Here is a 26,339-nt window from a genome sequence, read left to right on the forward strand (position 1 = left end):
ATTCGCACAAGATTTTTTTCCCACCAGATGGACAAAGAACTTTTAAATTTTGACTTGTTCTGGGAAGCAGAGAGACAAAGACCCTCAGAGCGCTCCCATCCATCCGTGTGCTCACTCCGCAGATGCCTGCAGTGGCCAGGTTGGGCCGAAGCGGGGCTTGACAGGAAGCCCATCACCTGAGCCGTCAGGGCTGCTCCTTCAGCCGGTTCCCAAAAGCAGCTCCCTATGGCTCAAGCGGCGCTTCTCAAACTGCACTTTTCTAACTCACTGGGTTGGCACAGAGCGTGAGCAGAGCGACTGCCAGGAGTCGGCCAACTCACCCCGCCTTTGCTGCAACACTCTCCCTTCGGGCTGCTAACAGGAAAGGCAGATATATTATCTCCGTGAGACTCAACACTAAGTTCCCAGAAGCTTGGGTGGGGCTTGTCGTGAGCTCATCCCAGGGTGGGGAGGGATAGGGAGAGGGGGTGTGGCTCCACCACTCTATTTTTAAGACGCGTATAAAGATCTCCCTCTGGCGGTATGAAAGGCAGAGCTGAGGGCCCTCTGTCACCACGCAGTTCCAGGTAACAACCTGCACTCGCCTGGCTCCCAAAAAGACTGGGATCACCCGCGGGCGCCAAAGCCGGAGCGGGGTCTTTGCCTCCCCAGCCCAGTCCCGGCTGCAGGTTTGCAGCAAATCGCGGGCCAACAGACGCAAGGGAGAGACACAGGTCCAGAAGTCCTCACGATCACAACACTCGCCCATCTGGTTCTAGTGCTTACAATAACTGGCGGACTGGTGCTGGTGGATGCGCGAGCCGTCAGACCCCGGGCCCTCGCCTACTTCTAGGAGAGCTGGGCTTGCTTATGCGCGAACCCGAGGTGCAATACAGCTAGAGGAGAGGAGGGCTGGCTGGTCACCGCATTTTAACCTGAGCCCGCCAGCAGTTCTTTTAGGACTCCCCTCACGGTCAGAAAAGACGGCTTTGGTCACCACCAAGAGCGGCTGAGCTTGCGGACGCAGGCTTGGCGGGGGCGGAGGGGAGACAAGCGCAGCCAGGCAGGTGTTGGGAACGGTTCGAGGGAGAGGTGCCTCTGTCTGAGAGAGAAGCCGCTTCCGGATCCGCCGCCTTGGTTATGGGGTGTGTTGGAGGAGTTAGTACACACTGTTTTCCCACTCCGGAAAATTCCAGATGCGTGGCTCCGGGGCTCAAGATGAGGGGAGGTCCGCGCGGGCAGAAGTGTGCACTACAGGACACTGAGAAATGCAGAGATTGTGCCGGCCAAGGGCAGGGACTCCAGCCCGGTGGGCTAGCAGCATCAGAAAAGCAAGTGAGGGTCCTGCAAGGATATCCCCAATCCACTCCCGGTCCGCCCAAACCAGGGGCGCACCCGGCCCGCCACAGCCGGGGGACGTGCGTCGGGCGGAGGGTGTGAACCAGCCGGAGGGGCGACCTGTCTTTGTGGTTTTTTCTTTTCCAGCTCCGCGGTCAGGTTGGCAGCCCGGGTCTGCGAGGCGGGTCCCCGACTTCACGCTCCGCCTCCAACTCCTCCCCTGTGCCGGCCCTTGAGGGGAGGGAGTGGTGGACGGAATTTCCCAGCGCTGGGGTTCTGGCTTCCCCTGCCGGCCCGGCCGACCTCTTTCTGTTTACGAAGAGAAAGGGGAAATGGAAAAGGCGGGGAGGCGAAGGCAGGCACTTGCTGCACCGCCCCTGGGCCGGCTCAGACGCCCTGAGTCAGGGGCCGAGTGCGCGGCCCGAGGTATAGTTGGCCTGCTCGGGTCTGGCCGTCGCGTCACGCGCTGGAACCCGGCGCCCTGGCTCTGGTCCTTGCGGCTCCCGCAGCCGCCACCTTGCCACCGGGACCCTGCGTGCGCGGCCGTGGAGGACCGGCCCCACGCTGCGCACCGAGGTGTTGGTGGTCCACGGAAAAAGTGCTGAGCCCCTGGAGATAGCAGGTAATCCACCCAGCTACCGGAGGCGGGGCAGGAGCTCGAAATGGCTTGGCCACCCCTGGATGAGTGTTTCTCTTCCTCGCCTCACCACCTGCATAAGGGTGACCTAGGCGGGGGGCGCGGAGACAGGGGCGTACCCCTCTTCCCCCAGCCCGCGGGCCGCTGCGCAAGCTAACGTCCTTCGCTGCAGCCTGGCACGGCTGGAAAGCACCTTGCGCAAGGGTCTCACGCGGTGGAGACTCGGGCTCCTCCCCTTTCCTCCTCCTCCACCACCTCCTTCTTCTTCCCGGATCTCCGGTGCCGGGTCCCGGCTGAGCGCGAAGCAAGCAGGGGACCTCGCGGTGCCCGCGCGTCCTGCTGCGGACCGCCGAGCCCTTCTTGGCCGAGGTCCGGTGAGTTCCTTGGAGGTGGGGGCTGAGGGAGAGATAAGTTTGGTCCGAGAAAGCAAAGCTCACAGTTTTGTTGTTGTTTGTGCGTGCACGCCCGGGTCTTCCGTCTGGTTGCCAAGTTAGGTGTCCTCTGATTGGAACTGACCCTGCCCTCTCTCTCCAGCCCCCTTCCAGCTCTCTCCCAGGGACTGAGTTTCTGTGCGGAGTTTTCTAGCTTTGACCTTTAAGGACTTAGTAGAGTTGGGAGAGTTGAATAGTTGAGACATCTGGAGGTTTTCGTGGCTGCAGTGCCTCATGCAGGGGCTTTTTGAAAAGGAAAGCGCAGGTCAGAGGTTCGCCCCGGGCAGCGGGTGGGTGGGGACATTGTCCACGTATTCCAGCCTTGGGGTGATTGGGTGGGTGGGGGGATCTTTTAAACGGGGTGGGGGGTAACGGGAGATGTTTTGAGCCTTGTTTGAAGCCCGGCAGGTCCCTCTGTTGTTAGGGTCATTTTCATTGATGTTTGTGTTCTTTTTTATGTGCCAAGTATCGCATGATCAGGGAGGAATCTCATCTCTCTTTCTTGCTGATTCCTGGGTTTCTAAGACGGGTGTAGTTTTCTGTGGTGTTAGGGAGTCTGAGGATCCCTCTCCGCTCTTAATTGTTCCTAAGTGGAGTAACTTCTGGGATCCACCTCGTTCCCGGCACTGATGAGAAGTTAAGTTTGTCTGCTTCCTGCAGGCTGGAAATTGCTGGGTTTTCTTTGCAACAGTGTGGGGCTGACTGGTCTTTAGGGTTGCCTGGGAGCTGAGTTGGTGTTGCTAAGGACTTAGCGGTGCGGGCTGGGAAGTCAAGTCAGGCGCTGCTGGACCTGCCCTGTCCCTCTCTCTCCTGTAGGGGTGTGTGTATGTTAGAGACAGACGGACAGACAGATGGACCGACAGAGATCCAATCTCTAGGTTTTCTGTAGAAATGCTTCCGACTGCACAGTTAAGAAACTAAAACCCGTCTTTCCCCTAGGATCCACCTGCACGAATGCCTGTCTCTCCCTCCCCCTCTCGGCTAGTCCTAGGAACTTTTCTGTCACCTCTGTTAAGTCCCCGTAGCCTTCAATCTTCCCAGCTCGGGGAGGGTGGCGGAGATGTGGGAGGGGAGAGGACCCTGCCTTCCACTGTTTCTGTTTTAACTTCTGTTTTTCTAGTCCTGCCTACAAACAGAAACTGCAACTAAATAGACGTGGTGAAACCAAAGGCATTTGTGCCTTGATTGTGCCCAGGTTCTCAGCACCACGCCATGCCAACTCCAGCCCCTTCAAGGATGTGTAAGATGGACTTGCAGTGATAATGAGCCATCAAAGCGAGTCTGCCTTTTTTCTTTGTCTCTGGTTTTTGAGACAGTCTTTGAAAGCCAGGGTGTTCTGTCGCTAACTCAGTCATTCTCTTTCGTGCCCACAAGGCAGCTACACCTGACCGCTGGCTTGCTTAGCGCCCCCTCCCCCTGCCCCCCGCTGCCCACCTCTCTCTCTCAGCCTCTGGTGACCATGAACTAGCCTCAAAACTGTCCTGTGAGCCAGGTGCAGTGACTGGCTCCCTTTGACAGGTGGCGTGTGTACAAGTGAAGGAGCTGGCCTGACGTTAAGCAGGCAGTCCCCCTGTCCACACCGTAAGAGTGGGGTGTGTGATGGGAGCCCAGGCAGAGTCTTCTCTGCAGGGTCCCCCCATGGGACCCCCGCCAGTTAATGGTAGCACTAGGTGCCGTGGTGCATTCTGTGGAAGGAGATAGCCTCGGAGGCAGGTGGCCGCTGATTGGTGATGCATGGCTGGTGCTTCCACAACAGGGATGGAGGGGATGTTAAGAAACGGAAGCATCTGTCAGAAAAAGTGCACAGCTGTTTCTGGCCTTTATCAAGCCCGCTGGTTAAGCGCACGGACGGACGGGATGTGTTGCAGCAGAGGTCTCTTAGGTCCTTATATCTTTTCTCCTTTGACCATCGCTGTGTAATTCCCCTTGCTGTCCCCTATTTTTATCAGATGTCCGCGCCACGCCCACCTCCACTAGGATGGCACCTCATTTGTATCTTAAAAAAAAAAACCAAACACCTAAAATGCAGTTTTAGCCAAAACAATGGGACTTCAGAAAGGTTGCAAAAAAAAAAAAAATGGAATTCAGAACCGCTTTATTTGGGGACAAGGAAGGCCCCCTGCAGTCACATGTGCTCCTGCCTCCATCTTGTCTTGTGACAGATTTAGGTTTTTGGGTCTCTTTCCATTTGTGCAGCTCCTAAGGGAAGGCAGTGAACAATCAGTGAACCTTGGGGCCCCTCGGGGTGCAGGCCTTCCGGTCTCTCACAGAGGGGCCCACTGCGGCAGAGGGTGAAGGACTTGTCCCTGGAGGTAGTGAGATGTGTCTCCTTGCAGCAGGCTGGATCAGGAACTCTCCAAAGGCCTAACCTCGTGTCTGCCACCGGCTCCCAGGGCCTTGTGTTCTTTCTCTTTCCAGCTGCAGGAGGGAGCCGGAGGCTATAAGGAGAAGCCTGGAGCCCCTCAGATCTGCAAGCTGCTTCCAGTCTGGGTTCTGTCCAACTCCCAACAGGTGCATGCTCCGGGTCTCAGGTTTCTGCTTTTGCAAAGTGAGCTGGATGGAAGGTTCTCTGAGGTCCCTTGGCACTCCCCACTGTCCATGAACTTGCACTCGCACCAACTGTCACCAAGCGTTCTTGCTCCAGAGTGCAGGCTGAGACACTCATTTCCTGAAACGTGACTGTCACCCCTCAGTAAGTCTTGGTAGTCTCTGTTTCCCCTAGCAAGTGCACCCGTGATGGAGTACATGAGCACTGGAAGCGACAACAAAGAAGAAATCGACTTACTGATGAAGCATCTCAGTGTGTCCGATGTCATAGACATCATGGAGGATCTGTACGGGAGCCAAGAACCGGCTGTGTACGAGCCCAGCCTCCTGACCGTGTGTCCGGACGGTAATGAGAACGAGGAGCGGGCGGACTCTCTGCTGCTCAGCGGCCAGGAGGGGCCGTGGCTGTCCACGGTCAGGTACGGCACGGTGGATGACCTGCTGGCGTTCGCAAACCACATCTCCAATTCGGCAAAGCGTTTTTACAGCAGTCGGCCCCAGGAATCTGGAGTTTTATTAAACATGGTATGTTTGCATGTTGTGTGTGTGGAACTGTGAGCACTGCAGATTCTTTTCCTGCAGAGTGACATTGAACTTGGGTCGACTGGCTGTCTAGGTATGATTTCTAATAGTGTCTGCATTGGTCATGTCTGTGTTCGAGATGCAAAAATAAAACAAGAAAAAGTCTTTCTTAAAATTTCCATGTTGGTAGCAGTTCTCCCAGTAGGTAATTACAGAGAGTGGGCCTTAATTTAATAATTTATTAATGTACGCATTATTGATGCGGGAGAGAAGGGCTGGTTGAGAAGCCTTCAGCTGGTGGGGGGCAGGGAGAGTGAGCATTGGGTTTGCCCTGCATGATTCTGAGGGCTCAGTTGTTTGTCACATCTGGTAAAGCCTCCAGCATGACCACCTACTCAACTGACTTCTTGCCAAAAACTCAGTCTGCGGACAGTCTGTCGCCCTCTGCAGGTTCACTGTAATTAGCCCAGGAGGAATGGCCCTTTGGGTTCAGTTAGTCATCTCAAGTATGCCTGGAATGCAGCATCTGACCCTGCTCTGTGGCTGCAGTCTGTGAGCCAGTGCTGTGTCAGGGGCCACACAGGGTTCTGGGAGGCACTCAGTGTGTCACAGGTGAACAGGTGCTGGCTAAAGGTCAACAGATGATTGTGCCACGGGGGGGGGGGGGGGGGGATGGTGCTTAGACGCCATGCTTGTCGGCAGCATTTGCTTCGAGTGTCGCTGGATGGCCATGTGGCCCTCGTTGGGGGTTGGTCACCACTTGACACTCTTGTTTTTGTATCACGCGCACTGAGGGCCGAACAGCACGGTAACGCAGGACAGCACATGGTGAATTGTTTTCTTAAAAGCCACTTGCTTTCTTTTCCGCCTCCCGGCAGGACTTCCTTCGGTCTATTCAGTTGAACTTGGAGCAGGTTTTCTCTGTTTCTCACTTGTGAGAATGAGCTCTAGATGAAGGCCTGCAGAGCGGATGGGATTCTTGTTGGCCAACCAGCAGGGCGCGAGGCGTCTGTGGCCAAGCCCCTGGCTTATCAGACTGACTCGAAACAGGCTTTAGCTGTTCCCTGGGAGTTCACGGAGACAATTCAGGAAAACTATAAGGAGGACCTAGCAGTTGCCCCCTGAAGCTTTTAAAAATATTTATTTTTTTAAAAAAGATTGTTTATTTTTATGGGAAAGTTAGTTGTATAGAGAGAAGGAGACAGAGAGGAAGATCTTCCATCCTCTGGTTCACTCCCCAAGTGGCCATAATGGCTGGAGCTAAGCTGATCTGAAGCCAGGAGCCAGGAGCTTCCTCTGGGCCTCCCACATGGGAGCAGGGTCCCAAGGTTTTGGGGCCATCTCCATTGCTCCCCCAGGCCACAGGCAGGGAGCTGGAAGGGAAGTGAAGCAGCTGGGATTAGAACTGGTGCCCAGGGCCCGGCGACGTGGCCTAGCGGCTAAAGTCCTCGCCTTGAAAGCCCCGGGATCCCATATGGACGCTGGTTCTAATCCCGGCAGCTCCACTTCCCATCCAGCTCCCTGCTTGTGGCCTGGGAAAGCAGTCGAGGACGGCCCAATGCCTTGGGACCCTGCACCCGTGTGGGAGACCCGGAAGAGGTTCCAGGTTCCTGGCTTCGGATCGGCGCGCACCGGCCGTTGCGGCTCACTTGGGGAGTGAATCATCGGACGGAAGATCTTCCTCTCTGTCTCTCCTCCTCTGTGTATATCTGACTGTAATAAAATGAATAAATCTTTAAAAAAAAAAAAAAAAAAAGAACTGGTGCCCAAATGAGATCCCGGCATGTACAAAGCGAGGACTCTGGCCACTAGGCTACCACGCCAGGTCCAAAAATGTTTATTTTTTATATTGTATTTTTGTTCATCTACTTAAAAGGCAGATAAAGAGGGAGAGAGAAAGAGAGCGAGACTGCTTCTGTCTGCTGCTTCGCTCCCCCAAATGCTGTCAGAACTATAAATGCAGCTGGGACTGTACCTACCCAAAGCCAGGAGCTCAGTCTGGGTCTCCCATGTGGGTGGCAGGGCCCCAAGGACTTGAGCCGTCAACTGCTGCCACTGCTGCCTCCCGGGGCCCACATCAGCTGGAAGCTGACTTGGAAGAGCCCGAGCCCACTTGGATTGGACCAGTGGACATCCCGGCCAGTGACTTTAACCTGCTCGGCCTCAGTCCCTGCCCCCACTGAAGATTCTTTGTGAAGGGTGGGATTGGAAAGGCTAGGGCAGAAAGGCAGAGAAAGTAGGACAGGAAGCGGAAGTGCCATCAGCCAAGGCTAAGTGGCGAGTCCTTGCCCTAGGACCTTGCTGTGTGAGCGAACACACACTCGCACAGACACGGTTAGGAGAAAATTTAAGCCTAGGACATACAGCAGAAAGGTAGCTATTGTGAATGCTTTAAACATCTTATTGTTTTACAAAAATGACCAAGCATGTAAGATACAAGGGTATCTCCAAAAGTTCATGGTCAATTAAAGATATGTTTCTTTGGAGGCTAACCAATTTGAAATTCTCACAGCCTTCCTTTCGTAACACATTTCCCGTGACCTTTTTAAAATCTCTCTTCTGTTTTAGCAAGAAGGCTAAAAAATCATAATGGAATTAAAATCTACGTTATAGTCTACAGTGTGGGGATGCGCCTGGCCAGGGTTAAGATGCTGGTTGGGATGGCTTTGCATCCCATTAGAGTGTATGAGTGCAGCCCCTGCTTTGGCTTCCTGACCCAGTACAGACCCTGGGCGGCGACGGCAAATGACTCAAGTTAATTGGGTTCCTTTTACACCCCCCGGCCCATGGGAGACTTACCCTGAGTCCCCAGCTCCTGGTTTCAGCCTGCCATTTGTGCAGTGAACCAGTGTGGGAGATCGGTCCGTTTCTCAGATGAATCAAAAAGCAAACCCACAGTGTGAACACCCCCGGCCTCACCAGGAATCATTTGGCAGCCTGGATGCCAAGTTCAACTTCCTGTCCTGGCCAGATAAAGCACTGTGATTGCCTATGAGTTTCTGCAGCTCTGTGCTTCACACATAGCTAGGGAGGCCTTCAATCTCAGCCAGTGTGTGACAAGGTGGTGTCCTCGCCTCATCCTCCCTGCCTTCCAGACCTTTCCTTCATCATCATCCTCTACCACCGCCCTATCACAACTTCTTTGTTTCTGGGATCCGTTTTCTGTTTTCTGCTCTGTTTTGGAATATACCATCTCATTACCGACCACCCACTTGGATTGGTCTCAAGGTCAAATTTGTCTTTGTAATGTGCCTGCTGAGGGGCGGGGAACTCTGATTCTCCTGTTTACCTGTGCGTTTGCTAAGTAGTAGCCCGGGCATCTTGGGCTGTTTTCCAGATGTTGCAGGGGCAGGGCCGCTGGGAGCTAGGTGCCTGTGTTGCTGGGGCAGGTGCATGACATGGCAGTCCCTGTGCACCGGAGGCCAGGGCGGAGAGTTCTGGGGCTTGGCGAGCAGGGTTCCTTCCCACATCCATGACTGGGGGAGAGGAGGGAGCACACAGGTGCAGAAGGCAGAATGCCCATGCTGAGGTCTGCAGCGTGGCAGAGCTGGAGTTGGTACAAGATGATGGGGTGGGGAGAGGGGAAGGTGGAGAGGAGGGGAAGGCCCCAGATGAAGGCAGCAGTGAGTGCAAAAAGCCCAGAGCCTGGAGATCTGGTGTGTTCAGTCCCCAGTGCTGGCGAAGCTGGAGACCCCAGCAATAACTATATCCCCTGAAACCTGGGCATGTTGTACCTGTGGTTGTGCCTGTAGTTCTGTGGGAAGTGTGCTCTATTTTCCTAAATATCCGTGGGAGTCCAACAAGACCCGGTAGAGGACAGTAGCCGGTGAGTCTAGGAATCTATTGATATCTGGATGCTACAGGTTGTGCATAATGAAGATGCGTGCCTACACTGCGCATGTGGAGTAGTCTAAGATAGGTTCCAAGGGCTTACCCCTCTGGGACGCTGGTGATAGTGAGCTGCCAGGCAGGCATGAATGAATGGGCTGAGAGACGCAAGTGTGAGATGCTGAGGGTTCATGCTTGGGGCCGTCTTGGAGTCAGGCTTTTCAGGGCAAACCTCAGAGGGGCTCAAGTCTGAGGTCTCACCTGTCACTCACCCCAGCCCTTGACTGTGATTTCTGGTGCACTGTTCTGATCTGGACTTGAAATAAGACAAGGCCCTAATCATCTGTGTCTGGGTATGACTGTTGGCACCTTCTTCCTTATATACAACTTACACAGATGTACATATATATATACTTAATGATTTATTTATTTTTGGCTAAGTAGATTTACAGAGAGGAGAGACTGAGAGAAAGATCTTCCATTCACTGGTTCACTCCTCACTTGACCTCAATGGCCAGAGCTGAGCTGAAAAGAAGCCAGGAGCTAGGGACTTCTTCTGGGTCTCCCAAATGACTGCAGGGTCCCAAGGACTTGGGCCATCCTCGACTGCTTTCCCAGGCCACAAGCGGGGAGCTGATTGGGAAGTCAAACAGCCCGGACATGAACCAGCAGACACAAGGGATGCTGGCACTTGCAGGGGAAGATTAAGCAATTGAGCTGTCACACCACCCCCAGCCCCGCACTGGTTAGGAAGAATTGAAGTCCATTGAAGTGCTAGTCCTGTGTTTTAATCCTAAAAAAAAAGAGTGCAAGAAGGGACATGGTCCAGACTGGGGTCTTTGATCGGCTGGGACCATGAGAGAGGATCCCCTAACACCCAGTGTTTAATACACTCAGCAATAAATCATGTAAATCATAGCTTTACTCCTTACGGCACATCTTGTGTGCTCACACACTGAGTGTGGATGGTGGAGGTGGGTATTGTGCAGAGTCCTCTGTTCACCCACACTGTGACTCCTGAGTGCCCCTGAAGCTGTCTTGGGTGCAGTGAAGATCTGGCAGCGTGGAGGGGTCCTTTGAGGGGGTCATTTGGTGGAGCCCCTGGAGTGAAGACAAGAAGACAACCTTGTGGCTGTAGAATCCTGAACCCTCCTTGTTCTGTGTCACAGTGACTGGCCTTTTTTCCTCCTGGGCCACATTTAGAGGAACCCTGGCTCGTAGTGGATCGTCACAGTGAAAGCTGTTACATGCAGAGGCAGTGAAGGGCAGGAGCTTGGGTTGGGGTAGGTTAGGGGCAAGTGGCCACTGGCTACAGGGAGGTGGCAGCCCCTGGACATGATGTTTGCAAGTTGGACTTCAACCCAGCTCTGCGTTGAGCTTGCTGCTCCTGTGTAGTTCCAGCAGGGCGCTTCCTGGAGTCCCTGTGGCAGAAGCTCTCAGCGAATCTTCTGTTTCTTCATCATAGTGCCAAGGATTGCCTCTGATCCCAGCTTCTTGCTGATGCTTGGGAGGCAAGAGGTGATGACCCGAGCAGCTGGGAGGGCCCAGGAGGAGTTCCAGGTGTCTCCTGGCGTGGTCCTGGCCCATCCCAGCCTGTTGGAGGCATTTAGGGAGTGAGCCAATATGAATGGGACATCTCTCTCTTTCTCTGTCTCTTTGCCTTTTAAATGCGTAAAAGAAAACATTAAAAATATGTTGAAATTTTCACTGCAATGATTTACCTTTCTGGGTGTAGAGTTCTGGTTTATTCCCTAATAGTGAGCACAACTCTCTGTGAGATGAATGGCTAAAATTAGCAGTAGCATGGCTGCTTGAGTAATCTTGTGGTCCCTGGGCTTTATGCCCGTGGCAGTGCCTGTGTGTTGCGTCCCGGCATCCACCTGTGTGATCAGGGCCCATTCTTTTGCTGCGTGTAGTTTTGGGAACTTGTCACATTCCCTTCCAGCTTCTCCTGTGCTTGAAATAACTTTGTGGCACTTCAGAGTTCCGTGTTTCTTCAATCCATAATCTGAATCCAGCTATTGCTAATTATGTTTAGGAAAAAACTGATTTTTTTATAAGAAAGATTTATTTTTATTATTTTTTTTTATTTGGAAGGTCAATCCCATGTGGGTGGCAGGGGCCTCAGCACTTAGGCCTTTTCCTGCTGCTTTCCGTTAGCAAGGAGCCGGATTGGAACTGCTGCAACTGGGGCTTGAACCTGCATTCGTAGTGGAATGCTGGCCTTGTAGGTGGCAGCTTTACCCACTGTGCCACAATACTTGCTCTTGCTTCTGACTGTTGTTTGGAAGAATACTGCAGACTTTTCTTGTTTTTTACGCATGGGTTCCAAGTCCTGGTTTCTGTGGCTTTTCACATTTATTTCTTCTTTAAAAATTGAGATGGGCAGATGTGACCCAACATGCGCTGAAGTCACGTGCTGCAAAGTAAAAACCACATTGAGCCTAACTAACCTACAGGACGTGAAAGCCAGAACACACATCCACTGTAGAATGTCTGCCGTGTGCCCCTGAGACCGTGGAGCTGAGTCAGGGTTCCACTGGCTGCTGCTGCTGCTGCTGTCAAGGTCTTAACTGCGTGAGGCCAGGCCACAGAAAAGACCCCAAGTGCCTGTGGCTCTCACACCGTTGTAAAGTTGGGAAATCACGAAGTTTAACCATCGTTAAGGCAGGGACTGACTGCCGCAGCCTTTGGACTCCAGATGCTCCCTGGCTCGTGCACTTTCGGTTTGGTGGTCGGGGGTCACTGAGCGCTTGATGATCAGGGGTCGCCAAGCCCTTGCTCCTGACCCTGTGTATGCTAGGACTCCCGGCGCCTGGCACACAAGAGTGTGTGCAAGCAGTAAGATATGAGTCAGTGGATGAGAAAGAATTCTGACGTGTGTCATGTGAAAGGTAGCAAGGCCAGCTGCCGCCCAGCATTGTGTTCCCGCAGCTGCTGTGACTGCGCCGGTTAATTTCCACTCTCTCTGTTGTGCATTGTGTATCGGTAACAGGTATGTAGACAGACAGGTTCACACGTTCTGACAGGCGATTCAACGCACAGGCATGCATGCTGTACACGTAGGCTGTCTTTATTTTAAACCTTTGGGTGACATGAGGTGGACTGTTTTACATAAACAATGCGCTTTAGATTCTCTTTGGCAATTCATTACTCATCAGGAGGTGGAAATACAACCAGGGCTGGGCCAAGGATACGCACCTGTCTCAAGCTTTCTCTGTCTTGCTCAAGTTCTAAATATAGCCTTGATACAGAGGGAAGATGACACGTGCCCTGTGAGTGGCCACCGCCACGGATGAGTGCTGGTGGGGCTGCCGGCTCTCCCGGGAGGGCTGCTTCTGCTACTGTTCTCACTCCCCACTGGGCTTCCTTCTTAGGTCATCACTCCTCAGAACGGACGCTACCAGATCGACTCGGACGTGCTGCTCGTCCCCTGGAAGTTCACTTACAGGAATATTGGCTCCAATTTTGTGCCGCGTGGGGCCTTTGGCAAAGTGTACTTGGCCCAAGATATAAAGACAAAGAAGAGAATGGCGTGTAAGCTGGTGCGTGTTTTTTAAGCTGGCGGCTCGCGTGGTGTGTTTATCTGCAGCGACCCAAAGTTCTTTGATGGGGTTTCAAAGGGTGTTCTGCCTTAGTCCCCCCCATTTTTTGTAAGATTATTTGTTTATGTGGGAGAATTTTACAGAGAGGATGAGACATGTAGATAGATGTGAAATCCGTTGATTGAGTCCCCAGGTGATTGGAACGGCCAGGACTGGGCCAGAGCCAGGGGCTTCATCTGGGTGTCCTGGGTTGGGAGGGGTAGGGACCCAAGCACTTGGGCCATCTCCCGCTGATTGCAAGCGTATTACCTGGGAGCTGGATGGGAGGTGCGGTAACCAGGACTTGAGGTGGCGCCCATACGGGATGCTGGTGTTGAAGGTGTCAGTGTTGCCTGCTGCGACACAATGCACTTTTTTTTTTCAATTCTGGATTTCTTTGGAATGCATTCAACCCTAAAACCTTTACTCAGGTGCAGAGCTGATTTATAGCTAATTAGAGCACAGTGCAGGGCCTGAATGACAGCATCCTGCTGGGTGGGGTGGGGCCGAGGCTTGGAGCTAGCCTGCACCCCAACAGCTGTTCCATTCACCCCACCCACTTGGGAGGGGGCCAGGCTGAGAGGCAGAAGGCTTCCTGGGACTGTCATTTAAAAGGCGGAGTTCATGTGCAGCTGTGATGACAAAGAGGCCAGGTACTCCCAAGCCTGTGACCCAATAATTTCACACCACCCCACGGGCGTGGGGCATGGCTCTGTGGTCACTGAAAGCCCAAAGCTGGGTGCTTAGCACGTTGGTGCCAGTGTGGTGAAGAGGTCCAGGCTGGAAACTTCCCGGATTTTTATGCAACAGGCAGCAAAGAGTTGGCAAATTGTTTTTCCTCTCTCTCTCTCCCTCTCCGTCCTCTGTCTCCTCCTTGCCAACTTCTCAATTACAAATTCTCAAGTAATCATCATTGCAGAATGTTACATTCGGCTTTTAGTGATTCTAATGAGACAAACACAACGTTTTGGTCTCATTGGTTCCTTTTTTTAAAAGACTTGCAAGAACATCTATTACTGAAGAGAACACCGGGAAGACTTATAGTAAGGTGGTTAACACTTGCAAGGAGAGTATTGCCTCAGTTGATTTTTAGCTGTGGGAACCAGAGACCTGGGTTACAAAAAGCATGGGAGAAGAACTGTGGGGGTTGTTTGCCTTACCACACTTGCACTTGATATCGAAACCATACTTTTCTTAAAACTGAAAAAGCACACAGATGATCAAATCCCCACCCCCATCCCCCAAAGCCTCAAGAGAATGTCGCTTGAAGGATAAAATCCCGAGACTTTGAGGTGCTTAGGGCCCATCAGCAGTAAGCACCCATCCTGAAATGGCTTCTTTCGTGGCTACAATGTTCCCGCCTGCAGCCAACACAAAAGCAGAGCTGAGGCTGATGGGTGTGGCCTTTCCCCAGGGCCCAAGTGGCCTCTCCAGATGGTGGGTGGACCTATGTCAGGGAATGTTCGATGGGATCTGGGAGTGGCTAAGAATTCCTCCCTTGGTGCTTCTGTGTCTCAGATCCCGGTGGATCAATTCAAGCCGTCCGATGTGGAGATCCAAGCGTGCTTCCGGCACGAGAACATCGCCGAGTTGTATGGCGCCGTCCTGTGGGGCGAGACAGTGCACCTGTTCATGGAAGCTGGTGAGGGAGGCTCCGTGCTGGAGAAGCTGGAGAGCTGTGGCCCCATGCGGGAATTCGAGATCATCTGGGTCACCAAGCACGTGCTCAAGGGGCTGGACTTCCTGCACTCCAAGAAGGTGATCCACCACGACATTAAACGTGAGTATCTGCTAGGGCAACTCCCTGTTGAGGCCAGAGGGATAGACGGGCCCTGGCGACTCCCTGAAGCCCCTTGGAGGAGACAGGGCTCAGAAGGAATGGGTTTACTGGGCCTTTCTGAGCTGGCCATGCAGCAGCTGTGAAAGGGTTTCAGCATGAGCTGTTCGGCTCTGCCTGGGCCCTTGTTTTCAGGGCTCTGGGCTAAGCGTGACACGCCCATACACATTCATGGTAGCATGCATTGCAAAAATTTTTGTTTGTTTGTTTTAAAGATTTTTTTAAGAAGATTTATTGATTTATATTGGAAAGGCAGCTTTACAGAGAGAAGGAGAGACAAAGATCTACCATCTGCTGGTTCATTCCTCAAATGACCACAATGACTGGAGCTGAGCTGATCCAAGGGCAGGAGCCAGGAGCTTCTTCCAGTCTCCCAGGTGGGGCAGGAACCCAAGGACTTGAGCCATCCTCTGCTACTTTCCCAGGCCATAAGCTGGATTGGAAATAGAGCAGCTGGTACACGAATTGCTCTCATATGGGATGCTGGCACCTGCCAGCAAAGGATCAGCCTTTTGAGTCATGCAGTGTCTCCATCATGCATTTATTTTCAAAAAATATTTATTTTACTTATTTGAAGGAACATCAGAGAAAAAGGAAACAATATAGATAGATCTTCCGTCTGTTGGTTTATTCCCCTAGTGGCCTCCATGGCCCCGGCTGGATCAGCCAAAGTCAGGAGCTCCACTTGGGCCTCCCATGAGGGTGGCAGCTACCCAGCGCCTTGGGCCATCTTCTGCTGCTGCCTTCCCAGGTGCGCTATCGGGGAGCTGGATGGGAAGTGGAGGAGCTGGGACTGGAACTGGCGCTTTGAAAGGGGGATGCCGGATTTGCAAGTAGTGGCTCAGCTCAAACGTCACCCCCCACAGCCCTGATATTTTGAGAAGCAAATAGCTTTTCAGCTTTGCACACTGGTTCGATTTCAGATAAAGAAGAGATTGCTATCTAAAGTAGCTATGTAACTTTTGGTTGTAGCAGGGATTGCTATCTAAAGTAGCTATGTAACTTTTGGTCGTAGCAGGGTGGCTTGGAAACAGTAGAAATGTTTATGCCTGAGAACTGGAGTTGCGAGCACTTGGGCACCACTTGTAGCGAGCATCACACGTCACGGTACCCCTCTTTGGCCAGACGCTTAATGGAGCACCTAAATTCTCAGCAAAATTCATCCTTTCTCTTGCCTCTGGCGTAGCCTGTGCCAGTTTGAGACTTGCGTGTAGGTGGTGTTTGTGTTTCACCTGTGGGTGTGCGGGCGGTTCTGGGCTAAGCATCTCCCTCTTGTTACAGCTAGCAACATTGTTTTCATGTCCACGAAAGCTGTTCTGGTGGATTTTGGCCTCAGCGTTCAGATGACCGAAGATATCTATTTTCCCAAGGACCTCCGGGGGACAGAGGTAATGCTACCCTTGGGAAAGGGGCCTGGTATCTGAGAATGTTCTAGGATTACCGTGGGAAGGACAACGGGAGGGTGTGCAAATATGTTTTAAGTCATTTTTTATCATGGAAACTCATGTCATGCCTGCTAGTGAGCACCAACTGCACATGCTATCCTCTTGTACTAGTTTTCCTGTTCTATACTTGGCGATGATGGTAATACCTTCCTGGTGATCTATTTCATTGAAGTCCTTGGAAGTGATCAAGACAGGTCATAAATGAAGCACTCCTGAACCCAAACATGAAACATTGGAAATGTTTTGGGTATCATGTCAGCACTCTGCACGTTTTGGGTTCCTGGGACCTGGCAGGAAAGACCTGGCTGAGGATGCCAGCAGCTCACATTCAAGCCCCTGAGTTCACCACTTGCCTCTGCTCCCCACCCCAGAGCCCCCCACTCCTGCAGCAGGGCTGACTCAAGCAGCTGTGGGGAGGTGGACTGAATTCCAGCTGCTGGCTTGGCCCAGCTGGGCCCTGGCTCTTGCGAGCGTTTGGCGAGTGAGCCGGCAGGTGGAATGTCTCTCTGCCTCTTTGGATTTCACAGCGGGTTTTCAGGTTGAGGGGTGGTTAGCCGACAAAGTATGTGCCAAGATTGCCAGATTGAGCAAATTCCCAGATCTGAATTCATTCTTATTCTAAGCCTTTCAGATAAGGGGTACTTTATCCTTGATATCTGTAGGGTCATTTTAAAAACACTGACAGTGTTACAGTTACTTTTTCACAGGAACTTTCTCGGTTGCTTTTCACAACAGCCATGTCGTTGATGAATGTTGTTATGTGCGAATACTCTTTTATTGTTTTCATTTTACAAAAAGGAAATAGACTTAAAAGATTACAATGAAGTACCCAAAGTTACTCAGCTGGTGACCTATTCCACACTTGAACCCTGTTTCAGAGTCTAAGCCTAAGATTCCACCACTAGAAGGCTTTTTTTTTTTAAAGGTTTATTTTTACTGCAAAGTCAGATATACAGAGAGGAAGATCTTCTGTCCGCTGATTCACTACCCAAGTGACAATAACGGCTGGAACTGAGCTGATCCGAACAGCCCAGAGCCTCTTCCACATGTGTGCAGGGTCCCAAGGCTTTGGGCTGTTTTCCCAGGTTACAAGCAGGGAGCTGGATGGGAAGCAGGGCTGCCATGAACCAGCGCCCATATGGGATCCCGGTAGGTGCAAGGCAAGGACTTTAGCCACTAGGCTATCGCACCGGGCCCTGTTAGGTTACTTTTAAATGTCATTAAAATCTATTACTGATGTAGCTAATATCACAACATTTTACATCACTGCCAGTCTTATTTATCATGGTCACCAACGTTTATGGAGGGCTGACCACAAAGACCTGTCTTTAAATGTTTTAATTAGAACATTTTATTTAAAAATTATTATTTAAAAAATTGTTATTAAAAATTTTTTGATTGGAAAGGCAGAGTTACACAGAGAGACACAAAGAGATCTTCCATCTACTGGTTCACTGCCCAAATGGTCACAGTGGCTAGAGCTGGACCAATCTGAAGCCAGGAGCCAGGAGCTTCTCCCGGGTCTCCCACGTGGGTGCAGGGACCTAGTGACTTGGGCCATCCTCTACTGCTCTCCCAGGCCACAGGCAGGGAGCTGGAAGGGAAGTAGAACATCCAGGACTTGAACTGGTACCCATATGGGATGTCAGCACCACAGACGGAGGCTTAGCCTACTATGACACAGCACCTGCCCTTATTAAATTTCAAAAAAGCCTATCTTTAATCCTTGGGATTCTATAATATAACCAAAGTAGTGACCCTAAATCTTACAGGGAGAGAGAAAGCAGTTGTAAGATTCAACTTAACTGTGAAGCAAAAACAAACAAAAAATCAAAGGTGCCTGTCCCGCATCTCAAAGTGCTCCTGAGCTGCACTGAGCTGGGCTGGGGGCACTGAAGGATGTTGCTGAGTGCTGCTGTTAGGAGAGGGACTCTCTGGATCATGTAGCAAAGGTCTGGGGAGGGTCTGCTATGGGCCAGGTGTCTCAGGTGGCCAGTGAGGACCACAGGCTTTGGTGGTCCCTGGAGCAGGTGCAATGCACCTGTGTTCCCTGTGGACCCGAGGGGAAGTCACAGCAGATCCTGATGATGAGAGTGCCGGTCCAAGCACCGGGTAGGGGAGTGGGCAGCTTTCCAGCTGCCCCCGGAAGCTGCCCGGCCTCATCCCCTTCCTTCTCTGAGCTGCAAGTGCTTACACCCTGCTTGGTCTTGGCCTTCAGCCCGGCCACTCTCGGTCCAGCTGATGCTGTGTGCCTTCCTGGACTAAACTGCAGTGAAAAAAAATCAAAGCAATCTGCCCAGAGTCGTCACTTGTTCCAGGCCAGGACTCTTGGCAGGGGCAGAAACGCTGGGTTTTGGCTGATACTGGAAAATCCTGAGAGGAGGCTATTGATATCACCCTTGACATCACCCCTGAGCCAATACTATGCAGAAGGCAAAACTCTAGGCTTTTTTTTTTTTTTTTTTTTTTTTTTTTTAAGGTGCTTAGGTTTCTGTCTTAAGTCTGTTTTAGCAGAATACAACTTTGACACGGAATGCTTGCAGTGTGCTTGCTGGGAAAAGCAAGCCAGCATGGTTTGGCCTGAGTCGGGAATTGATCAGAGATGTGGGATTCCACGCTTTCATCCCGGCAGCCAGTTGGAGACGCAGATTGCTTGTGGTAGTAGAGACGGGAAATGCTTATCTAGCCAGCATGTTGCAATGCTGTGGACAGATGTGGGTCTGGGAAGCACAGCAGACAGTTGTATGAAATCCTAACTTATCTCAATCCGGGCAAAGTTTGTCGCAAGTGCTTTTCAGCAAATGGAAATTTTGTGTGTGTGTGTGTGTGTGTGTGTGTGTGTGTGCGTGCTTAAAATGAAGTGCAGCACTGACTTTTTGGTTGGTGGCTCTCAGCTCTCTTCTTAGGAATTGAAGTTTGGCAAAGAGCCAGGTAAGGCAGCTGTTCCTGAGACTACTCATAACACTTGGGGAAAGTGCCAGTCAGCCAGAGCTAGACCAAGTCCACCCTCAGATCTGCACTTGTCCACAACACGCCTTCCGTGTAGCTGGTGATGATGCTGGGGTCCCTGCAGTGGCTCCGAAGTAAAGCTTTGGTCACCTGTTGAGTTGCTCTCCCACTCGCTCTCCGTCGGCACGTGCAATCATTGTGACATCGCCACCCTGTCATGTGTATGCAGCTGTGACCTGGCATCTGCTTGAGGCTTCTGGTGTTTGGGGACATGGTTCAGAGGGACAAGTCAACAGGGCCTGTTAGGACAGGGGAGAATTGTTTTGATCACAGGGTCCTCTTTTTATGATTCTGATGTTCCTCTGCGTCTGTAAGTTCATGTATACACACGTACGCTCACAGAGTTACCCACAGTCTCTTCCCCTCTCGGAAAAAGTTCACAGAAAAAAAATGGAACTGAAACAGCAGGTGATTCTGGTGCAAAAAATCAATCTTGAAATCCCTGCAGCTCTCCTTTGCGTGAACTTTCTGAAGGTACCTCAGATGCAGGGATTTTAGGTTTTTTTGTTTTGTTTTGTTTTGTTCCCCCCCCCCCCCGCCCCACCCGGAATGTGCTTTGCTTTGTCATGGCCTTTCCAGGCACATCCCCTGGTACGCTGAGAGGGGAGGGGCTGCCACCAGCTCAGCAATCCTGGCCCTAGTTCCTTTGCCTGAGGGTGCAGGGCTCCTGGAGAGTCCCACCAGGCCTGTGCCTAGGGCTTGACCTTGAACCTCACACTTACACATGCGTGTGCTGCTTGCTGCTCACACTGCTGCTCACTGCTCTGATCCATGAACCTTGGGGGCCGGACGTTGTGCTGGCGTCTACAGACACTACCCGGGTCTGTCCAGCCACCTGTACACAGGAGCTGTGGGTCCCCCACAGTGGATGCTTTGCCTTATGTTTAGGGTTGAGGAACACAGGTGGCTTCCCTATTGCATTTTTTTTTTTTCCAGTTTTGTCTCATGGTGGCGGGAGCGCTGAACAGGCCATCTGCCCTCTCTAGCATTAGTCAGCATAGGTAGGGTACATTATCATTGCCTAGGAAGACACTATTGTGCATTTCCTTGTTTTTGCTTGTTAGGGTTGCGTTTCCTGAGAAAGCCCTTTTACCCTCCAGTAGGCTGCCTCTGGCTCCAAGGGGGCACCTTGGAGAATGAGGAACTTGGTTGCCCTGAGAGCAGAAACCAAGTGTGCCAGGAAGTGGGTTGGTAGGAAGGAGCTGAGCTGGGGGAGGTTGGGGAAGCAGGACAATTTCCCCAGCTTCTGTCAGCTGCCTCTTTATTTGGTTACTCAGACCTGAATTCCGGGAACTCTCGCCCCTTTCTCCCTGTTCACGTGACCAGAAGCCCGCGATCTCTGAAGCAGCAGGGTCCCTGGCCTTCAACGGAAACTCTCAAGAGTGCAAGTTTTTGGATTTTTTATTTTAAGAGCTTGGTATAGCTGAGTATATTTGCATATGCAACAAGAGATCTTGGGGAAGGAGTCCAAATTGTAAACAGGAAATTCCTTCAGATTTCTTTCCTTCTGTCATAGCTCAGTGCAGTTTTATGCAGGGATCTTTTAAGTGTTCCTGTATTTTTGACTAATTCCTGGCACATGGCATCAGGTACCTTTCCTAGCATGTGGCGTCACACCACTCACAAAACTTGGCATATTGGACAATTCACGTTTCGGCTTTAGGATTAGAGAGGTTTCACCTTTACTTGTCGTTAGAATACTGCCCGCATTTCACAGTGAATGGAATAGGCGGGTCTGGTGCTGTTGCTGGGCTGCCTGCATCCTTTATTGCCAAGCCATGCCATGCCATGGGGCTTCCTGTTCAGCTCCCTGCGGGGGCAGGTGGTGGTGAGGCTCCCCGGGCATGCAGTTCCTGGCTCCTGGCTCCTGGCTTGGGCCTGGCTCTTGGCTCCTGGCTCCTGGCTCCTGGCTTGGGCCTGGCCAACTGTCACAGGCATTTGGGTTTGCAAACCAGTGTGATGGAAGATCACTATCTTTTTTTTTTAAAAAATAATATGTATTTGGTGCAAAATGTTTTGAAACACATGCATGCACACAGCCTTCTAAAAGTTGATGACAAATGCATAAACTAACATGAGCATTTAAAAATATTTCTCCCCAAACTTATCTTTTAATTTCACTTTCCATAAACTTTTGGAAGTCCCCTTGAATGTGTCTGGGCCAGCTAATAATCTGTGTTTAGCTCACTAATCACCATGTTTGATCTTTTTTGTTCCTCTCTTAAGTTTGGAAGTAAAAACTTCTTTTTCATTTTAAGTGAAAGTGAATCACTTTTAAAAAAAAAGATTTATTCCTTATTTTTGTTAATGGTAAATTCTTTAAGACACCTTGGATTCTTCATGTAATTTTTAAACAAAGTGACTGTGCATTTTTTTTTAATTTGTTTGTATTGGAAAGGCAGATTTATGGAGAGAAGGAAAGAAAGATCTTCCTTCTACTGATTTACTCACCAAGTGACTGCATTGGACAGAGCTGAGTTGGTTCAAAACCAGGAGCCAGGAGCTTCTTCTAGGTCTCCCATACAAGGTGCAGGGTCCCAAGGCTTTGGGCCATCCTTTATTGCTTTCCCAGGCCTCAAGCAGGGAGCTGGATGGGAAGTGGAACAGCTGAGATTCAAACTGTTATCCGTATGCACATTTGTAGAAATGACTGAGTAGGGTCACTTTTGCTGCCCATACACTTTGTTCTTTGTAAGTTTTTCTCTCTCAGCTTCTGCCACCACAGATATTGAGAGGTTTGGCAAGTTGGTGACTTAGACATGAGACATAGAGCATTCCTGGGTTGTGTGCAGGAAAAAAATCACAGACAGGTTATGGCTTGGGCCCTTGGCCACTAGGCCGTGGTTCTCTGGTGCCCAGTCATCCTTCTTGGACAGGGCAAAGGAGATGAAGCGTGTGGCTGAAATGATGGGTGAGCCAGGGCAGTGAGGAGCAGGTGCAAGGCCTGACATTGCTGCCATCTGTCTCTCCTCAGATCTACATGAGCCCGGAAGTGATCCTGTGCCGGGGCCACTCCACAAAGGCAGACATCTACAGCCTGGGCGCCACGCTTATCCACATGCAGACGGGCACGCCGCCCTGGGTGAAGCGCTACCCCCGCTCAGCCTACCCCTCTTACCTGTACATAGTAAGTGGAAGTCCACCCTGGGCAGAGATGGTTGGAGGAGAGGAACCTAAACCAGGGGAGGCGGAAGTGGGGACCCGGGAGAGGAGGCTGCAGGTTCTTCCTGCATGTGGGGAGACTGCGTGGCTGTTTCCATGGCAGTGGGCTGAGCTCTGTGGCGGGCATAAGTTTGGCATCAGTCCATGTGAGGTCACGAGGTGCTACAGTGATATCAGACAAAGTTGTAGCTGTTTCACTGAACACTTTGCACTGTAGGACAAAGGGATGGGCATTTGGCACAAAGCTAAAGAGGCCCCTGGGGATAGCCACATCTTGTGTCAGCGGAGTGCCTGGGAAGGGGTCCTGGTCCCACCTCCAGTTGCAGCTCCCTGTTCATGTGCACCCTGGGAGGTGGCAGGTGATGGCCCCAGTGCTGGGGTCTCTGCTACCCACGCACGAGATCTGGGTTGAGTTCTGGGCTCCCAGCTTTGTTGTGTGGCAACCATCTGGGGAGTGAACTAGCAGATGGAAGATCTCCCTCTCCGCCCTTCCCTCGGTACCTTTGCTTTTCAAACAAACAAAAAAACCAAAAGAATAGTTCATTCTGTGATGAAGTGAAGACAGATTCATTTTGGTGCAGTATATTTTTTGAAATCATTTTTTTTAAAAAAAGATTTATCTATTTGAAAGGCACAGTGGCAGGGAGACAGAGAGAGAGAGAGAGAGAGAGAGAGAATCTTCCATCTGCTGGTTCATTAGCAGGGAGCTGAAAGTGGAGCAGCCAGGACTCCGACCTGCACTCACAGAGAATGCTAGTGTTGCCTGTGGCAGCAGCTACACCTGTTGTACCACCACATCGGCTCCTTCTACTTTGTCACGAGACACGTTTCCCATAGACTTTCCCAAGCGCTCCAGAACTTGCTGTGGGCACGTGAGGTGGAACAAATTCCCTCTGTGTCCCTTGGCACTGGAGTGCATTGTGTGTGTGTGTGTGTGTGTGTGTGTGTGGCGGGGGGAGGTAGCCTGCATCCCATGGCCAATGCTGAGAGTACCTGTTGTGTGACAGATCCACAAGCAGGCTCCTCCCTTAGAAGATATCGCCGATGATTGCAGCCCGGGCCTGCGAGCGCTGATGCAAGCTGCATTAGCCAGGAACCCTGGCCACCGTCCATGCGCTGCTGACCTGCTGAAGCATGAGGCTCTGAACCCACCTCCGGAGGACCAACCACGCTGCCAGAGCCTGGACTCGGCCCTGCTTGAGCGCAAGAGGCTGCTGAGCCGGAAGGAGCTGGAGCTGCCTGAGAACATCGCGGGTAGGGATCTGGCTCCTGGTGGGGCTCCTTGCTGCTGCCTTCTTCTCTGGGTGCCTCCCTGGGTGCCCACCACCTTGTGCAGAAATGCTTGCTGCCACACAAATCAAAGTGCACTGTTTTGGTTTTTTTTTGTTTGTTTGTTTTTTAGGTGGGTTAATTTGCCACCATGTTAGGAACAGGTGTTGGTAGCAACTGCTGATTTTACAATTCTTTTTGTGTTTTTCAATAGACACTCTCATTAGAGTTTTAGAACAGATGTCCCGTGGGATGATTCTGCCAGCAGTGCAGGGCTGAGCTCTTGTTCTGGGTGTAGCTCTGGGCAGGTGCAGTGGTGAGCTGGAAGTCGCTTGCGTTTCTGTCCTCCTGTGCACTAACACTGCATGGCAGCTCATGGGCAACGGAGGGTGCGTGCCAGCAGCAGTGAGCAAAGTGGCTGTTTTTTTATTAACAAACGGTGGCGTTCTTCACCCATATTTCCCCAAACCTGCATGTTGGCATCCTCACCACCCTCTGGGCGGCTGGAAAACACGTCAGGATTTCTAAGCAGTTTCTTTGTTGACTCATCTTTGTTGAGTCAACTTTGCTGACTTTGTTGAGCACATCCAACTGTGTCCTCCTCCGTGAACATAGCACAGCCTGATGAGTCCCTCATTAACCCAGGGTCTCCTTGGATGGAGGCCTGGCTGCTGTTAACCTGGAGCTCCCTCAGATGGAGGCCTGGCTGCTGTTAACCCCAGGGGCCCCCTGGAATGAGGCCTGGCTGCTGTTAACTTAGGGTCCCCTTGGAAAAAGGCCTGGCTGCTGTTAACCCGGAGCTCCCTCAGATGAAGGCCTGGCTGCTGTTAACCCGGAGCTCCCTCAGATGGAGGCCTGGCTGCTGTTAACCCCAGGGGCCCCCTGGAATGAGGCCTGGCTGCTGTTAACTTAGGGTCCCCTTGGAAAAAGGCCTGGCTGCTGTTAACCCTGGGGTCCCCTCAGATGGAGGCCTGGCTGCTGTTAACCCTGGGGGTCCCCTCGGACTGAGGCCTGGCTGCTGTTAACCCAGGGTCCCCTCGGACGGAGGCCTGGCTGCTGTTACCCCCAGGCCCCCCCCCCCCCCCGGATGGAGGCCTGGCTGCTGTTAACCTAGGATCCCTCGGATGGAGGCCTGGCTGGTGTTAAACCTGGGGTCCCCTCGAACTGAGACCTGGCTGTTGTTAACTTGGGACCTCCCAGAAAGAGGCTTGGCTGCTATTAACCCAGAGTCCCCTCAGATGGAGGCCTGGCTGTTGTTAACCCCGGAGGTCCCCTCGGATGGAGGCCTGGCTGCTTGCTCGCTGCCTCGTGGTCCCACGTCTGACACTGTCCGCGTTTCCTTCATAGATGCTTCATCATGCACGGGAAGCACGGAGGAGTCGGATGTGCTGAGGAGACAGCGTTCCCTCTACATCGACCTTGGTGCCCTGGCCGGCTATTTCAACCTTGTGCGGGGTCCCCCAACGCTGGAATACGGCTGATGACTGGTGCCGGTGTCTGTGCATGTGCGCCGTCAGCCAGGACAACCGGGGTCCGCTGGAAGCTCCTCCGCTGACTGCGTGCCACGATGGCGGTGGCTGGCACTTTGGGTCATCTCTCAGGGGGCCACTGCATGGGCTGTCGCGACCTGGTCGTGTGGGTGTGGCCTCCCGAGTATTTGTCTTGTGGGGCTCCTCTGGGGTGGCCCCATGTCTCAAGGTTCTCATATCCCAGGTGCTGGGACTGTAGGATGGTCCCAGGTGATTAACACTCCCTACTCACCCACCACCATTCCCTGTGCACTTTGCTCAGAAATGTAAAAAAAGATGCCAATCCCAGGGATCCTCCTCTTTGCTCATAGGTCTTATTTAAGTGTGTGTGTGTGTGTGTGTGTGTGTGTGTGTGTGTGTGTGTGGTGGGGGCTCTTCCTTGAGCTGGAGCTATCGTTTGGTGTGTCCTATGTGGCCACTTGTAGCGCCTTCATCGGGAGAGGTGAGTGCAGGCGGATCGTGTGTGTTGGGTGAGAGGACAACTTGAACGTGGTTGCGATAGGCCCTGCTAGCGTCCCCCACGTGGCCCTTGGGCTGGGCGCAGAGCCATCTATGCCAGCCACTCAGTGGTGGCTTCTGTTCTGTTCCTATGGAAACACTGTGTCATGTACATGCTATGCTGCAGGCATTTAAAACGTGATGTTTTGAATGAGGAGACAACTGTGTGAAACCACATCGTTTCTGTACATCCCAAAGGATGAGACTGACTTTTAAGAAAATGGACACTTCCGTACATTACTGGGGATTCTACTTTTTATCATTGTTAACGATTGTTTTCTTTTCAGTGTTTGTAGGTTAAAATGGCATACTGTGTATGTTTCCGATCAATTGCCTTTGTGGGCCTTTCTTGTATATAAACATATATATATATTTAACTTTGTAAAATATGTTCTTACTGAGTATTTACAGTGACCGGTCAAATCTATGGAATAAATTCAGTATTTTGTCTTAATGGCTGTCAAGAGTGTGGTTCTTTTCTTTCTGTCTTTGCGGAGCCAGAGCCGCCAGCGGCTTTACTCTTTTGCTTGAGCTGTGGTGTCTGGGGACTCATGCTGGGGGCTGTCAGAGCGGGCTGGAGATTGCACACATGTTTCAGTCCTAAGGGCGGGTGGGGAGGGGACAGGAAAAGGCCCCATTTAGCATGGTGTACCTGTGGGCCATGCGAGGGGTCTCGTGCATTCCTTTGTGTCCCAGGTGAGTGGAGAGGTAAGGTGCCAGACCC

General features: G+C 51.9%; 1 protein-coding gene across 3 annotated transcripts; it reads left to right on the forward strand.

Annotated features, from left to right (window-relative positions):
- Nucleotides 1-1,588: 1,588 nt before the first annotated feature.
- On the forward strand, nucleotides 1,589-25,085 carry MAP3K8 (mitogen-activated protein kinase kinase kinase 8). Of its 3 annotated transcripts, none has more exons than XM_058669668.1 (8): nucleotides 1,589-1,939; nucleotides 5,108-5,457; nucleotides 12,660-12,827; nucleotides 14,385-14,646; nucleotides 15,985-16,091; nucleotides 22,132-22,284; nucleotides 23,327-23,573; nucleotides 24,936-25,085. In XM_058669668.1, the coding sequence occupies exons 2-8, from the start codon at nucleotides 5,122-5,124 to the stop codon at nucleotides 25,067-25,069; spliced, it is 1,407 nt and encodes a 468-aa protein (XP_058525651.1). In that variant the 5' UTR covers nucleotides 1,589-1,939; nucleotides 5,108-5,121; the 3' UTR covers nucleotides 25,070-25,085. The 3 variants fall into 3 exon arrangements, with proteins under 3 accessions (XP_058525651.1, XP_058525652.1, XP_058525653.1); XM_058669669.1 differs by lacking the exon at nucleotides 1,589-1,939 and adding an exon at nucleotides 2,018-2,328; XM_058669670.1 differs by lacking the exon at nucleotides 1,589-1,939 and adding an exon at nucleotides 4,533-4,896.
- Nucleotides 25,086-26,339: the final 1,254 nt, after the last annotated feature.

This window comes from Ochotona princeps, chromosome 10 (assembly GCF_030435755.1).
Source record: "Ochotona princeps isolate mOchPri1 chromosome 10, mOchPri1.hap1, whole genome shotgun sequence".
NCBI classification, from domain to species: Eukaryota; Metazoa; Chordata; class Mammalia; order Lagomorpha; family Ochotonidae; genus Ochotona; species Ochotona princeps.